The 16,987-nt window shown below is 46.7% G+C and overlaps 1 protein-coding gene across 2 annotated transcripts; it reads left to right on the top strand.

Moving 5' to 3' along the window:
- Window positions 1–627: 627 nt before the first annotated feature.
- TMEM187 (transmembrane protein 187) lies at window positions 628–6,100 on the top strand. Of its 2 annotated transcripts, XM_090264502.1 has the most exons (3): window positions 628–806; window positions 4,281–4,439; window positions 4,570–6,100. In XM_090264502.1, exon 3 carries the CDS (start codon window positions 4,817–4,819, stop codon window positions 5,618–5,620), a length of 804 nt encoding a protein of 267 aa, XP_090120628.1. In that variant the 5' UTR covers window positions 628–806; window positions 4,281–4,439; window positions 4,570–4,816; the 3' UTR covers window positions 5,621–6,100. The 2 variants fall into 2 exon arrangements, with proteins under 2 accessions (XP_090120628.1, XP_090120627.1); XM_090264501.1 differs by lacking the exon at window positions 4,281–4,439.
- Window positions 6,101–16,987: the final 10,887 nt, after the last annotated feature.

Consider the following 16,987-nt stretch of genomic DNA (forward strand, 5'->3'; position numbering starts at 1 on the left):
CCTCCGCCCTGGGAGCCGCCATCTTGCCACTTCCCCTCGCCCGGCTGTCCGCGGGCGTCAATAGCGACTTTCAGCACAAAACAAAGATGGCGGCTGCGGCATCTGGAGAATGCCCGGATGAGACGAGCCTAAGACGAGCTTGGCCCCGCCCCCCTGGGAACGGTATCCCCGGGTCGTGTAAGGGACATAAGCCCGAGGAGTTGCTTTTAGTAGCAGTGGGGACAGGACATAGGTTACTAAGGGTGGCTGACGGGAGACAGTGGAGTCGAGCCTCGAGCCAGGGAATGGACGTTTTCCCGCTCCGTACACCCACCGTCCGCAGGAGAGGCGGCCCGAGCTTCCGGCGGGCGGGGGGAAAAGGCGGCGGAGGCGGGGCGGGAGTGGGCGGTGACGCATCCGGCTCCCAGGACAGCTGGCTCCGCCCCCGGGAGCCGCCGCCGCCGCCGCCGCCTTCACCGCCTCTTCTCGCACTCCAACTAAAAGAGCCCGGTCGCGCGCCAAGACGCTGCAGCGAGCTGGGCTGTCCCCGGCCCCGTCGGCTGCAGGGCTGGCGGCGTTCGGGCTGAGCTGGAGGGCGCGGGAGAGCTCAATGCCGCCTCGCGTCACCTCGCGTCACCCCGCCCCGCCTCCCGCCCGCTTCCCAGGGCCCCGCGCCCCTCCCCGCGCGCAGGCGCAAGACCGCTTTTCGGGTCCGCCCTTTCTCGAGATTTGAATTTCCCCCAGCAAAGCGAGAGAGACAAATACCCGGATGGTGATCGCTGGCCTTTTCGCGCCAATACTGTGAGTTCTCACTACAACCTTGAGAGGTGGGTACTGACGTTGCCCCCGGGTTCCAACTCGGTTGCAGATCTTGCCGCCTGGGCGCTTCACCGTCATGCTCACTGTCAGACAGAGGCTGTAGTGCAGGAGCCCTGCACCGGTATCTGGGAGCTTGGAGAGATAACTGATGATTTTTTTCACTTTCATCTTTATTTCGTCTTCATTTTCACCAGCCTTTAGCCAAAATTTGGTCTTTCCCGCAATTATAAATGTAGGCCGCAGAGCACAGAGCATCAGCTAGGTGACTTTGTCATCTATGAAAATGACAGATCATTTTAGATCATATAGCTTTTGTTGTATATATCCTGAAATAAACTACATTACAAGACCTACTGGCAGGCAGAATAACTACTTTGACGTTACTGTATTTAACTTGTCCCCACAGATACTGGAATTTAAACTATTAGTAAAGAAACACATATATTACCATATCTCACATTTTCAAAAAATTTTGTAACTGTCTTTTGACATATTAAATTTATGTTGTAATTCTCTGTTTTACTTTATGCATTTGTAAGCAGTTGTTTGAGAAAGGCCGAAGAAGCCTCTCCTGTGTGGTGGTGCTACCAACTGCCCTAAGTGACCTTGGCCATTCACCTCCCCTCTCTGACCCTGATTCCCTTCCCTGTAAAATAAGCTGAGCTGCTGATTCCCAGGGGCCTTTGCCACACTCAGCTATTCTCTCCACAGTTTAGGGATCCCTGTGGTTGCTCCAGGTTCCTTGAGCATTCAGGTGGCTCAGATTGACCTCATCTTTTGGGGGTGTCCCAAATTGCAGCCCTTGGGCTGGCATCCCCTTATCTTCAGAAAGGTAGCAAGGGTGATTAAGGTAGTTGGGCACAACAAGCAGTTGTCAAATGCTACAGACCAAAGAAGCCATCACTGTGACAGGTGGTAGTGGCTCCTCCTTAAATGCTTATCACTCCAGGAAGCAGGAAAATCTAAGGAATGTGTGTTAGCCCCCTTAGCCTGGATATTGTCATGCTTTGCGGGACTTCCCCCAAAAGACCCCAGAACCGGGAGCCAGTGCTGTGGATCCTTCAGCCTTTGTGTGCCAGGCGCTGGGGGAATCTGTGAAGAACTTTGAGTATTCCTAACAAGGGTCATGGTAGTTCAGGGGTATAGAGGAGCTAGGCCATAAAGCACCCAGCAGTGGCATTCCTGGTGAACTTGGGAAGGAAGTTAGTTTGTTTACATGTGACTTTCAGCTTGCACAAGGGCCCAAGTGGACTTTGTCAGGTTGGTCGGAAAGAAGAGTCACTTTCCATGTCTTTCCTGGACTTCCTTCACTATCAAGTTGACAGTGTTTGACTCCTGTCCCTGGCTCTCCTCCATGCTTGCTAGCAGATTGGAGTCAGGCTAGCTTGGGCTACATGGGGCCCTGAAGGCCTGGCACTTCACACCAGGAAGCCAGGCCCCAGATGGTAGCAGGGAGGGACCCAGAGACACCAGGCGGGCCTCAGCTCCTGTCCCTGCCAGAATCAGGAGCTCAATGGGGAAGCACTTTAGAGGAAATGACAGCTGCGTTGGGGGCCTGAGCAGACCAGGTGCAAGAAAGAAGGAGGACTAGTCTTGTTCTAGCTGGAGGACAGACTGAGCCTGGGACACTCTCAGGCCTACATGAGGATGGTACATTGATCTCTGGCCAACAGGTTGGGATGGGGTCATGCGTGGAGTGAAGAACCAGCCATTGAAGGTTGTTGAGCAGGAACTGACATGATCCAATTCAGGGATATTTGAGGAAGACCCTGGGGACTGCTGCGTACAAACCACTTTAGTGGCCACCAGCCTGGAAGTGGTAACCACAGGGCAGGGGTGACCTGGAGGCTCCTGAGCTAGAGAGGAGTGGGTGGGAGGTGCTGACAGTACCACAGGCTGAGATGGAGGCTTGTGGTCAACCAGCAGATGCAGAATCGGGGTGAGGGCTTCCATTCCACTTGTGGAAATACTAGGCTGCCTGGTCCTCCTTAAGAGCAGACACCTAAGGCAAGACAGACAGGAGCAAGAAAGCTCAGCATGAGGCCCAGCAGCTCCCTCCCCAGAGAATGCAGCAGGGCCCCCATGATCCAACTTAGAAGTGAAGTGGCAAACAGGACCAATGAAAGAGTAAGGGAAAAGAGCAAAGGTGCTGCCTTGGTGCTTGAATGGAATTGAATTGAATTGAAATCAAGCAGGTCTTGTGGGGGAGGGGGGTGGGTGGAGGTAGAAGAGGCTATAGGGGGAATACATGGTAATGGATAATATACAATAAAAAATAATGTAAAGAAACTAAAAAATATTAAATATATATTATAAATGAAAAAAAAAATTGAGCAGGTCTTCACTGAGCACCAAAGGGAGAGCAAAGAATCAGCCCCTGTCCTGCCCTTTCGGGGTGTAAACTGCAAGAGGGGAGATAAACATTGTGCCTCAAAAATAAATGGTGCTACCCTTGGCTAGTGTGGCTCGGTTGATTGAGTGTCCTCCTGCAAAGTGAAAGATTGAAGGTTCAATTCCTGGTCAGGGCACATGCCTGGGTTGTAGGCTGGTCCCAGTTGGAGTGTGTGCGAGAAGCAATTGAATGATGTATCTCTCACACATGACATTTGTCTCTCTCCCTTCCCCTCTCTAAAAATAAATACTGTAAATAAAAACTAAAAAAATGGTGCTAAGTGGTCTACACATACAAGAACTCATTTAATTTACGCAAGGACTCTGCAGGGGAGGTACTGGTGGCATCCCCATTCTTTAGGTATGCAAACTAAGGCCCAGAATGGTTAAGGTCAAAGGTTACATGCCTGCATGTCTGCTGTCTTGGTTTTGAGTCATTTTCAGAGCACTGACCCTCTTCTTCATTAATACATTTCTAGGCTAGTAGGCCAACTTGCCCCACAGCTGGCCCCAAAGCAACTGACAGTCAGTGATAAGTCTACATTGTTTTTAAATTTTTTGGGTGATTTGGGCATGGTATGGCACTTTTGGAGAGGGCAGGAGGGCAAGCCAGGGTAGCAGGCTTGGCGGAGAGCTCCTTGTGCTACCTGGCCTCATACCCAAGAAGCAGAGGGGAGATGTTCATCCTCCTCCCCCTCCTCCTTCAGCACCACACCATCTCTTGCCTTGAATTCCAGAACTCAGACTACAGCTAATGGTCTCTTGTTCAACTGGGTATTTGTTTACAAGTGTTTTGGGGCTAGCCCAGAAACTTCCACATTTATAACACCACTGAAGTGGGAAAGCCCGTTCTGAGCTGTAAGAACAGACCTAGGAAAGGTTGGAGTCTGTAAGTGCAGTGACCCTAAGGGAACTAGGGCAAGGAGCAGGAATTTAAAAAATATTTTCTTTATTCATTTTTAGAGAGAGTGGAAGGCAGGGAAAAAGGGAGAGAAACATCGATCAGTTGCCTCTCGCACACCCCCAACTGGGGACCTGGCCTTCAATCCAGCTGTGTGCCCTGATCAGAAATTGAACCAGCGACCTTTCAGTTCACAGGCTGGCTACTCAATCCACTGAACCACACAAGCCGGGGTAGGAGCAGAATTTTTAGTCCACAGATGAGAGAAGAACAGCATAAGTATCAGGAGAGGCATGAAATGCCTAGGCAAGAGGATTCTAGAGGCCATGTGTAAGAAGGTGAAAATACTGTAGGTATTGTTTCACTTTTTTTTTCTCTGATAAAAATTGTTGGTAGATCCTGAGGCTGAGAGTCGGCAAGATGGAGGCTCTTTTTTGGATGGTTTTCTTTCTAACCACACTCTTTTTCTAACCACAAAGGAAAAAAGCAGAACGGCCCTCCACTCGTGCCAGCCAATCAGCAGGACCCCCGCCTTCCTCTGGCCTGCCACCGTCACTCCAGGGCAAGGTTGAAGCAGCTGCCTCGGAAATCACAGGACTTCTTCCTGCTGGCTCAACTGGGAGGCCGAGAAGTGTTTTGCAAAAGCTGTTTATCTGACTTCTGTAATAACTGCAAAGGCTGCCACTCTTTTAAGCTCTCTGCCCCAAGTCACAACTAGTGTTCCATATGAAGCCTAAGTCCGGGCAGGCTCTCTGCCATGTGGCCATGGCCAGCTGCCTCTGTGTGGCCACTGTCTACATGGGCATTTTTGAAAGTGTCTCTGTCGAAGTGGGCTATGAGCACTATGCGGAAGCCCCAGTAGCACACCTCCCTGCCTTCCTAGCCATGCCCTTCAACTCGCTCATTAACTTGGCCTATGTACTCCTCGGAGTATATTGGCTACAGAAAAACGTCAGTGCCCCAGGGTACCCCGATGATGAGGTGCAGCAGGCTTGTTACCTGCAGGATGTCTTCGCAGGCATGGCTCTGGTCTATGGCCCTGTACAGTGGCTGCGGGTTGGGATGCAGACACACCCCACTGCTGTGCTCGACCAGTGGCTCACATTGCCCATCTTTGCATGGCCAGTGGCCTGGTGCCTCTACCTAGACAGGGGCTGGGAGCCTTGCTGTCTCCTTGCCATTGAGTGCCTCTCACTGTCCAGTTATGGCCTTGCCCTGCTGCACCCCTGTGGGTTTGAGGTTGCACTGGGTATACACATTGCTGCAGCCATGGGTCAGGCCTTGCGTGTCCACAAGCGCTATGGTAGCAACTGCTCAGGAGTGTACTTAATTCTGGGAGTGCTTTCCTGCCTGGGTTTTGTAGTCCTCAAGCTGTATGACCATCAGTTGGCACAGTGGCATCTGTTCCAGTGGCTCACAGGCCACTTCTGGTCCAAAGTCTGTGATGTGCTTCAGTTCCACTTTGCATTCTTATTTCTGACAAATTTAAACACTTGCCGGAGACTCTCTCCTGAAAGGAAGATGCATTAATGTGTGGAAAGAAGTTACTTACAGCCACTGACCCCCAATGCCAAAATGGACAATTAGATGACATTTTGTCCTCAGTGTTAAATTTTCTGGGTGTGCCCTGGTTTGGTAGCTTGGTTGGTTAGAGCATCATCCCAATAAGCTAAGGTTGTGTGTTCTATCCCCAGTCAGGGCACATACAAAAATCAACCAGTGAATCCAATGAATGCATAAATAAGTGAAACAATAAATTGATATTAAAAAAAAATGTCCTGGGTGTGATAAGATATGATTATTACATGTCCTTTCTGCTCTGGCTGGTGTGGCTCAGTGGATTGAGTGCTGGCCTGCGAACTGGGGTTGCCAGTTTGATTCCCTGTTGGGGCGCATGCCTGGGTTGTGTGCTGGGTTCCCAGTTGGGGGCATATGAGAGGCAACCGATTGATGTATCTCTCACACTCTCCATCTCTTCCTCCCATCCCTCTCTTTAAAAATAAATTCTTAAAAAAAAAAAAGGAAACTGTCCTTTCTTTCCTAGCTATGGTCTTCAATATTTAAGAGTGAGATGTTATTATATCTTATTATAACTTTTCTGTAGTTTAAAATTTTTCAAAATAAAATAATGGGGGGAAATGACCCAGAGAAATCCATGATGCTTGCAAGTTGGAGAGAGAATGATTGTTCGCAGTAATTTCAGGATGTGGGTTACAAATGTAGACTTATCACAGTGCGGTAGGGTAGCTTCTGGCCAGTGTGCCAGGCCAGGCAGTGGGGTTACCAGTGAGTGTTCCTGGAGGTGAGGGTTCAGGGAGAGTGAGTCACATGAAATACATGCCCAGCAGTCTGATGGGGAAATCGGAAGGCCAGAGCACTAACTCACCATGACATCTTAACTGCCAAGCTAACAGCAGGTCACAAGGAAGCCACGTCATTTCATATTCTTTGTGGAACAAGGCAGGGTGTGTCTAGATGAAGAAACACATCTCAACAGAGCATTGCTTGGTGGGTCTACCCTCAGAGCCAGGGTGTGCTTTAGATGTCCTTAGAGCAGTGATTTTCAACCTTTTTCATCTCACAGCACACACAAACTACTGAAATTCTGCAGCACACCAAAAATATATTTTTTGCCACTCTGACAAAAGAGATAGGTATAATTTTGATTTATTGACACTGGACAGCTATTATTGTGTTGACTTATTTTTTATTTGACATTTAAAGGAAAAGAAGTCAGTGCCCCGGACTAAATAGTCAGGTATTACATGTTTTAAAAATTTTAAAAATTCTTGTGGCACCCTGGCCAGTGTGGCTCAGTTGGTTGTAGCATCATCTTGTAAACCAAAAGGTCATGGGTTCAATTGCCAGTCGGGGCACATGCCTGGGTTTCAGGTTCTGTCCCATGGGGGTGCATGCAAGACGCAACTAATTGATATTTCTCATATCGATGTTTTCCTCTCTCCCTCCCTTCCCCCTCTCTTAAAAAAAAAAAATTCTTACGGCATACTGAAAATCTCTCCCTTAGAGTCTAGGGTTATGAAGTGTCATATGTCTGTCTCCACTGGAGAGACCCAGAGTGTGGTCTGAGCAATCCCCACATCCCTGTCATCCAAGGTCGTTAGGAACCATGATCTCCTGATGACATCTCAGGGTGGTTCCCTGGAGTTGGCATCTTTAATCCCCTCAGCATGCCTCCCATGCAAATGACAGTGTGAATCAGCAAGCCTGGGGGTGAGCCCGGGGGTGATGCTGGTGCTAAAGAGTTGCTGAGGATTCTGCCTTTGGGTTGCCCTCTGCAGACCCTTGAAGAACATTCCCCCTCTGCATTCTTCCTCCTTCCTTGTTAATATGTTCTTTAGATGCCTAATTCATCATGTCACCTGAAAACCCTCTGGTCTTTAAAGACAAAGATGAGGGCAGAGAGAGGATGCCCTGTCCCTGCCAAATGGCATCTCAGGACAGGACACATATGTGCATTAGCTCAGTACCCCCTGAGGCCCCTCTCCCTAGAGCATCTCAAGTTGGCATGTGGACCATTGCTATGACTACTGAGATATTTTTGAAACTAGGTACATGGGCCAGGTGTTCTGTCCTAGCTGGGCACAGATAAAATGGGCAGTGGGGCCTGTTGGGTTTGGCTCAGTGGACTGAGCGTCATCCTGCAAAGCTGGCTCCATTTCCAGTCCGGGATCATGCCTGGGTTGTAGGTTTCTCTCCCTCTCTTTCTCCCTCCCTTCCCCCCTATCTAAAAAAGAAATAAGATCTTTTAAAAAATAGAAAAATAAAATGGGTGGTGGCCCTGGCCAGTGTGGTTCAGTTAGTTGGCCATTGTCTTGCAAACCAGAAGGTCATGGGTTTGATTCCTGGTCAGACCACATGCTTAGGTTGTGGGTTTGGTCCCTCTTCGGGGCGCATACGAATGGCAACTGATCAATGTTTCTTTCTCACATTGATGTTTTTCTCTCTCTTTCTTCCTCCCTTCCCCTTTCTCTAAAATAATAAACATGTCCTCAGGTGAGGGTTAAAAAGAGCAAACAAACTTTGCCCTGGATGGTGTGGCTCAGTGGATTGAGCACTAACCTATGAACCAAAGGGTCGCTGGTTAGATTCCCAGTCAGAGCACATGCTTAGGTTGAGGGCCAGGTCCCTGATCGAGGGAACACGAGAGGCAACCACACATTGATGTTTCTCTCTCTATCTTTCTCCTTCCCTCCCCCTCTTTCTAAAAATAAATACATAAAATCTTAAACAAAAAAACTTTTAAAACTAAACAAAAGGGAGAATCCAGCAGGTGCAAGTCCATGAGCATTGCCTGCACTTGGGTGCTGGCCAACCAGCCTCTACCTCTTCCGCTAGCCCTGGGCAAATGGTGGGGCCTGGCTCAGAATGGAACCTGAGGCAGGGCATGCCAGCAGGTGAAGAGCAGGGACAGCATTTGCTTGGGGAAACAGCTTTATTCCTTTACAGTTGCCTGGGAGGCTCTATATGCCCAAGAAAAGGAAAAAGACTAGGTGCCCTTATTTCAAAGAGGCTAGAAGAAGAGAGAGAGGAAGATGTGCTTCCTTGGGTGGCTCAGTTAGAGGGGTGGGGGGTGAGAAGGTGGAGGAAAGGAGGGCACAGGCTCTTCCACCCAAGCAGCTTTTACATATGAATGGCTGGTCTTGGCTCATGCTTCACAACTTCCTAAATCCTATCAAACAAGCAACAGCTACCCTCAGTGAGCCCCAGGCCTGGCACTAGCAGAAGCCAGCCTAGATTGACAGCTTGGCTTCATCTGGGAATCTCCAAGCCCAGCACAAGTAGCAGCCATATCAGATTGCTTTATAGCTCAGGCAAGGTGGCCTCAGACAAAACACAGGTGGGGGCTGACCTTGGCTTATACCACCTGGAAAAACCCCAGGGCCAGCACACCCAGTGGACAGTTACAGACCATGTTGGATCACCACCCCCGACCCTGCACAGCTGATCCTCGGCAGAGTGTATACGTTGGGGGTCAGTGGCCACAGCCAGTCCTCGCAGCCGACTGGCCTGGATAAATCCCTCCCATTGACCTGCCAACAGCAACCAAGGCTCAACTACAAGAGGAGGGTGTACTCAGCCCACATGAAGGGCACACCTCGAGTATCCAGCTTGGGTGATAGGGGAGGCTGTGCCACTGGACCTTACAGGGCACCTATTATGTTAGGCCATGTACCAAGACACAGAGTCAAAGCAGCTCTACCTAGTACATAGATACAAAAACAGAGAGGCTGCCAAAATGAGGAGACAAAGAAGCATGGCCCAAATGAAACAACAGATTGAAACTCCAGAAAAAGAACTAAACAAAATGGAGATAAGCAATCTATCAGATGCAGAGTTCAAAACACTGGTTATAAGGATGCTCAAGGAACTTAGTGAGGACCTCAACAGCATAAAAAAGATCCAGTCAGAAATGAAGGATACACTAATTGAAATAAAGAACAATTTACAGGGAAATAACAGTAGAGTGGATGAAGCCTAGAATCAAATCAATGATTTGGAACATAAGGAAGCAAAAAACAACCAATCAGAACAACAAAAAGAAAAAAGAATCAAAAAAAAAAAATGAGGATAGTATAAGCAGCTTCTGGGACAACTTCAAGAGGTCTAACATTCGCATCATAGGAATGCCAGAAGGAGAAGAGAAAGAGTAAGGAATTGGAAGTCTATTTGAAAAATAGTGAAAGAAAACTTCCCTAAGTTGGTGAAGAAAATAGACATGCAAGTCCAGGAAGCACAGAGTCGCAAACAAGATGGATGCAAAGAGGGCCACTCCAAGACACGTCATAATTAAAATGCTAAAGGTTAAAGATAAAGAGAGAATCTTAAAAGCAGTAAGAGAAATGCAATTAGTTACTTGCAGGGGAGTTCCCATAAGACTGTCAGCTGATTTCTCAAAAGAAACTTTGCAGGCAAGAAGGGACTGGCAGAAGTATTCAAAGTGATGAAAAGCAGGGACCTACAGCCAAGATTACTCTATCCAGCAAAGCTATCATTTAGAATGGAGGGGCAGATAAAGTACTTCCCAGACGAGAAAAAACTAAAGGAGTTCATCATTACCAAACCATTATTATGTGGAATGTTAAAGGGACTTATTTAAGAAAAAGAAGATCAAAACAATGAACAATAAAATGGCAATAAATACATATCTATCAACAATTGAATCTAAAAAACAAACTAAGCAAACAAGAAGAACAAAGACAGAATCATGGATATGAAGAGCATTTTGATGGTTGCTAGATGGGAGGGGATGGGAGGGAAAGGGTGAAGAGGTGAGGGGATTAAGAGGTACAAATAGTTACAGAATAGCCAAGGGGATGTAAAGTACAGTACAGGAAATGGAGCAGCCAAGAACATATACACATGACCTATGGGCATGAACAATGGTGGGGAGATGGCCTGAAGGAGTGGGGGGTGCTGGGTGGAGGGGGGCAAAGGGGGAATCAGGATAACTGTAATAACATAATCAATAAAATATAATTTAAAAAAAAAGAAAGGGTCAGGCTCTTAACTTAGTATCTGGGTGATTTTTGCCCTTTTTGCTATTTCTCTCTTAGTAGCTGTTTGCTTGATTGACAGAGTGGGTCCACTGTTGGGGCTTTGCACGCCTTTGAGCCACAAGCACCACCAATACCTTATTTTATTTCTACAAATACCTACTTAATAAATAATCCTGAGAACATTCTGGTTTTCATTCTGCTCCTGTGTCAGGCTGGGTCGCCACAGGAAACAGGTGGTATGCTCAGATTAGGGTGATTCAGGACGGTTTCACGGAGAACTAGAGCACCACTTTGCCAGGGTGAGAGGAACCACAGGGGACTTTACCACTCTAGGGCCTGGGGAGACCCTGGGAAGCGTGAACTCCACCCACAGGACTCCTGTGGAAGGGACACCTGGAGCAGGCCAGAGGCCTCCAGAAGCCGAGCCCTACTCTCTCCCGCAGGAGCTCCCATCCAAGGTTATCAGATGAAGTGCAGGGCAACAAATGTTTTAGTACCAGTATGTCCAAAATATCACATGAAGTGTGCTTATATTGAAAAATGGGGCCCTGGTCGAGTAGGTCAGTTGGTTAGAGTGCCATTCCCACATGCCAAGGTTGTGGGTTTGATCCCTGGTCAGGGCACATACAAGACTCAACCAATGAATGCATAAATAAAAGGAACAAGTCGATGTTTCTTTCTCTCTCTCCCTTTCTCTCAAATGAAGAAAAATAAAATTTTTCTAGAAAATATATTTTTAAATATTTTATTACTTATTTTTAGAGAGAGGGGAAGGGGGGAGAAAGAGAGAGAGAAATATCAATGTGTGGTTGACTTTCATGCACCCCCAAATGGAGACCTGGCCCACAACCCAGGCATGTGCCCTGACTGGGAATTCAGCCAGCGACCCTTTGGTTCCCAGGCTGGCACTCAAGCCACTGAGCCACACCAGCCAGGCCTAGAAAAGATTTTTATTTTTAAAGAAAAATTGTTCATTGTTACCTGAAATTCAGATTGCACTGAGCATGTCTTTTTATTGCTAAATCAGATAACGCTACATTGAACCAACCCAATTAAAGCCAGAGGACTGGAACTTTCTCTTTCTGCCCCGTTTTTGATCAGTGTTTCTCAAAAAGTGTGGTCAGCCTTAGCCATGCAGCTTCCTGGTCCCCTCCAGCCCTGGCAAGCTGTGGCTTCTGGGGTCAGGGCCACAGACTGCCTCAGCCCTGCCCTAGGGTTCGAGGGTGCGAGCAAAGTTTCAGACACTGGAGGAAGGTGGCTGGTAGCTGTGCACCCACCTGGCTCTGCTCAAAGAAGTCCTTCTTGTTGACCCTCCCTGTTCGTTTATCAGTTGTTACTATCAACGTCTGTCTCCCTCATATATGCGCTCCCCCCCACCCAACACAGCTGAGAAGCCAGTGGTTACCAAATGGGCCCTTTCCCTTTGGCCTAACGGTTTAGAAGTTCCAAAGCTGGAAGGAATCTTAGAAACCATCTGCGCCAACCCCCACATTTCACAGAGAAACTGAAACTCTAGAAGTTCAACTTGGCTGCAAGTTGCAACACTGAGCACTAGAAACACAGGCAATCCCTGTCCCAGCCCAAAGGCCTGTCCACCTCTGTTGCTCTACCTCTCCCTGGAAGAAGTGGCAACAGTGTTGCCACATGGCCTCTTCCCAGCCTTGCCATACCATGGCCTGGAGATTTGCCCCCCAGTGAATATAGCTGTGTTGGTTTTGCTCTGATTGTATAGGTAACACAGGCTCTTGGTGGGGAGGGGGACAGCAAGCCCTCTCAGAGGACTGTCAGGAATCTGGTGGCTCCACTATGGGACACGCACTCCCATGCACTTGTTCTCCCCACTTCACAGTGAGGGGCACAGACACTGCCTCAGGCCCCATTGGGCTTTAGTGACACCCCATGCACAGCTGGAGCTGGTACCTGACTGCTTCACCATATCCTCTTCTAGCACACTAATTCCCTGCTAGAAAGTGTGCATGTGTGCCTCTGCACCCTGAAGCTCACCTTTCTCCAGGTCATTCTCAGGAATGTGATTGAAGGGCATGCGAATTTTAAATCCCCGGGTTGCTTTTGCCACTGACGCTAATGATTCACATTTCTACCAGTGACAAGAGAGGGTTCCCTGGGCCCCCACCCACCAGCAGGTGTTAGTATACTTTTTAATTTTGTGCCAGTTTGATAGGGGCAAAATGAGATCTCATTGTGATTCAACTCATGCCTCCAAACACATGCACACACACATACACAACTGGTGCTTGTGCATTTGTCTGTTGGAAGTTTGTGTTTGTTCTTCTGGAAGTTACTTGTTTCTATCCTTTCCCCATTCTTCTCCATGTGCAGAATTTCTTTCTATATTGCAAATATTAACTATTCATCTGTCATACAGATGAGAAATACATTTTCTTAATCTATGGTTTGTCTTTCGACTTTGTGGGTATCCTAAAGCAACATGCTTTAAGATTAATGTTGTCATATATGTCTATATGTCTGTCTTTTCCTTTATAGCTTTTGGGTTTCTAGTGTTGCTTAAAACAGTTTGGCTCGGCTGGTTGTGTGTTCGATTCCCAGTCAGGACACATGCCTACGTTGTGGGTTCGGTCCTAGTGGGGGCTAGAGGGGGAACCCATGAATGTTTCCCTCTCTTTCTCCCTCCTTTCCTCTCTCTTTAAAGAATAAATAAATGTTTTTTTTTTAAGTTTTCTAGTTGTCTAGATTATACTTGTCTACACATCAGCTAGCTTTGTCAAATGTCTTCTTTTTAAAGATTTTAATTATTTATTTTTAGAGAGAGGGGAAGGAAGGGAGAAGGAGAGGGAGAGAAACATCAATGTGTGAGAGAAACATTGATGGCGACCAGGAATTGAACCAGCAACCTTTTGCTTTGTGCAGCAATGCCCAACCCTCTAAGCTGCACCAGTCAGGGCTAGCTTTGTCAAATCTTAACATTCTCCTGTGGCACCTTCAGATCTTTTTCATTATAAAAATTTAATTATAAAAATATTAAAGACAATAATTATTATAAAAAGTTAAAATTTGCACTTAGAAATAAAACAGAGCAGCTTTCATCATTATCAACACGATGGTTTACCAAAGCGTAAGTTCACTGGCACACTTAGTGATCACATGTAATTGAGGAAAGGAAATGCCCAAACCCTGTGTAAGATGTTTCACTGCACACTGGGAGAACAAAGGAGATCTTCTTTCTTAGCAGTTAAAACTGAGCACATCCAACAGGCAAAGCATTTCCCTCTCACCTCGAAAGATCTCCATGAGTAGAAATTTTTGGATAACTATTAACTAAGTGATTTGTGTCCTCAAGCAAGCCCCCAAATAGTCATGTGATTAGGGAGTGCCTCTCCCCTGCTAAGTGGAAGCTTGGGTCTCATTTTTCTCAGCTCTAATACATTTCTGCAATACCCATTCTTGTTGCTAAGGCAAGCAGTCTCCATTCTAGGTGCCACTTGAGTCCCTGCTGCCTCTCTGGTAGGTGATATGGTGGCTGTTGAGCCACATGGCTGGGCAGGGTGTTGGCTGATTGCCAGGGCCGAGCCCCTGTGGATCTGGAGACCTACATTGCTATTTGCAGCCTGGGTCAAGGTAGCACAGCAGGTCCTTCTAACCATTTTCATGCCTTTCTAATCTTTTTTTCTGTTTCCCGCCTTTCACTTTGGTCTTTGCCTTCTGCTTCTCTTTAGAACTGCTGACCTCTGGTTTTACTTCTGCCTCTTCTTTCTCCACCCCACCTAACTTACATTGGGGCCTCCACTAGGGTGTCTATGCTACCACCCTCTCAGCCAGCACAGGTCTCTTCCTCTGAAAGAAATGAAATCTAACAGATTGAGTTGGAGTCCCATCCCTGCCCTCCTGCCCCAGAGGTAACCACCATCCGGAGTTGGGTACACCCTACTCCCGCCTCGCTCTCATGTCTGTCTGATGAGTGGACATATGCACTAGTAATATATACTACCATCTTGTGTGTATTGTAACTTTTTATAAATGCACCACGTGGTCCAGATCCTCCTCCCACTGGCTGCAGGACCTGATTGTGGAAGTTTTTCCCCAGGTCTCCTGGGGTGCCCATCTGGGTAGTTCCTCCTTTGGTGCTGCTGTCTATGCCTCTCTGCTTATGTGTGAGCACTTTGCAAGGGACTGTGTTTGTGTGTGGCACAGCTACACTTCAACCTGATTGAAAATTGCCTAATCCTTTGCCAAAGTGGGTGCTGAAATTACTGCCCACCAGAGTTCCCACTGTTCCATGGCCTCGCTGTTACTTGGTACTGTTAGAGGATTTACTGTCTGTTGATCTGATAGGGGTGAAGTAGAATTTCATTTCCTTCTTGCTTGACTTTCCTGGGTTAAAAGTGAGTTGTTTTTTTTAAAACAACAACAACATAGACTTACCATGTGATCCAGCAATTCCATTTCTGGGATTATTAAAAAAAAAAAAATGGAAGCAGGGTTTCTAAGAGATTTGTACACTCATGTACATAGTAACATTCTTCACATTAACCAAAAGGTCCATCAACAGAGGACTTGATGGACAAAACAGTGGAATATTATTTAGCCTTAAAAATGAAGGAAGTTCTGACACATGCTACGACATGTATGAATCTTGAGGATATGATGCTAAGTGAAACCAGCAAGTCACAATAAAAAAATACTGTGTGATTCCACTTCTATGAGGTCCCTAGAGTTGTCAAACCCATAGAGACAGAAAGTAGAAGGGTTGGGGCCAGGGGGTGGGGAAAGGAGAGAAAAGGGAATTAGTGTCTAATGGGGACAGAATTTCAGTTGAGGAAGATTAAAAAGTTCTGGATATAAATGTTGGTGATGGTTGTACAGAACATGAATGCTCTTAATGCCATATTGTTAAAATAGTACATTTTATGTTATCTGTATTTAAAAAAGTCAACATTGGTCTCTGCAATTCGCTAGGTGGGAAGTTTTGGGTTAGTTTCATAAGCTCTCTGTGCCTCAGTTCCCTCTCTCTAAAAGGAGATTCTAACAGCTGCTCTCTCCTATGGTGTGGGATGGTTGTGAGGATTAGACAGGGTAAGCCATAAAGGCAGCTCAGGTTCTTCATGTAATAAGGTGTCAGTACTGTCAATTCCTCACGGCCTTGCACTGCATTCTTATGGCTGCATTATGGATGAGGAGACACAAATCATTCTGGTGACTAGCTAACAGTAACTGAGGGCTTACTGCCAAGGAAAGTAAGTTTAGAGAAGTTGGATGACCTTCAAGTTCACTGGAGGTAGGAAGTGGCCAAGGTGGAGTTTGTACTGGCCACTTCCCTCCCTTTCTTTTCATGCTACTCTGTTGTGTGTAACTGGAGCCCTTGCCACCACAACCTGTGATCCAAATTTTATTTTGATAATACATTTTTTTAAATTGAGATAAAAATTACATACCATAGTTGTACCCTTTTTTAATTTTAATTTTTTAAAAGATTTTATGTGTTTATTTTTTAAAGAGGGGGAAGAGAGGGAGTAAGAAAGGGAGAGAAACAGCGGTATGCAAGAGATACACCAATTGTTTGCCTCCTGCATGCCCCCCAACTGGGGACCTGGCCCGCAACCCAGGCATGTGCCCTGACTGGGAATTGAGCCAGTGACGTTTTTGGTTCACAGGCCAGTACTCAACCCACCAAGCCACGCCAGCTAGAACCCTTTTAAAGTGTACATTTCAGTGGTTAGTATATTCACAGGGTTGTGCCACCATTATCACTATCTAATTTGAGAATATCTTCATCAACCCAAAAGAAAACCCTGGATCCATAAGCATTCATTTCCCATCCCCTCTCCCTTCAGCCTCTGGCACCCACTGATTCACTTTCTATCTCTATAGATTTGCCTCTTCTTGACATTTCATATAAATTGAATCATACAATATGTATATTTTGTGCTTGCCGTCTTTTACTCAGCATCATATTTTCAAGGTTGATCCATGTTGAGCATGTGTTAGGACTTCATCCCTTTTTATGGCTGAATAATATTCCACTGTATGAATAGACCATATATTGCTTATCTAGTCATCAGCTGATGGACATTTGGGTTGCTTCCACTTTTTGGCTACTGTGAGTAATGCCACTGTGAACACCTGTGTACAAGTTTCAGTGGGAGCAGATATTTTCCTTTCCCTTGGGTATATAGCTAGGAGTGGAAGTGCTGGGTCACATGCTAATTCCATGTTTAATCCTCTGAGGAGTCACCACGCTATTTTCCACAGTAGCTGCACCATTTCGCATTCCCACCAGCAATGCCTAGGATTCCAATTCCTCTACATCCTCACCACCCCTTGTTATTGATTTTTCTGTTATAGCCATCCTAGTGCATGTGAAGGTAGTATCATTATGGTTTGAAAATACATTCTTAATTTT

The sequence above is a fragment of the Furipterus horrens genome, unplaced genomic scaffold (assembly GCF_987537825.1).
Source record: "Furipterus horrens unplaced genomic scaffold, mFurHor1.1.pri manual_scaffold_17, whole genome shotgun sequence".
Taxonomy (NCBI): domain Eukaryota; kingdom Metazoa; phylum Chordata; class Mammalia; order Chiroptera; family Furipteridae; genus Furipterus; species Furipterus horrens.

Coding starts and splice junctions, on each gene's coding strand:
- TMEM187 (XM_090264502.1), top strand. CDS start 4,817: ATGAAGCCTAAGTCCGGGCAGGCTCTCTGCCATGTGGCCATGGCCAGC.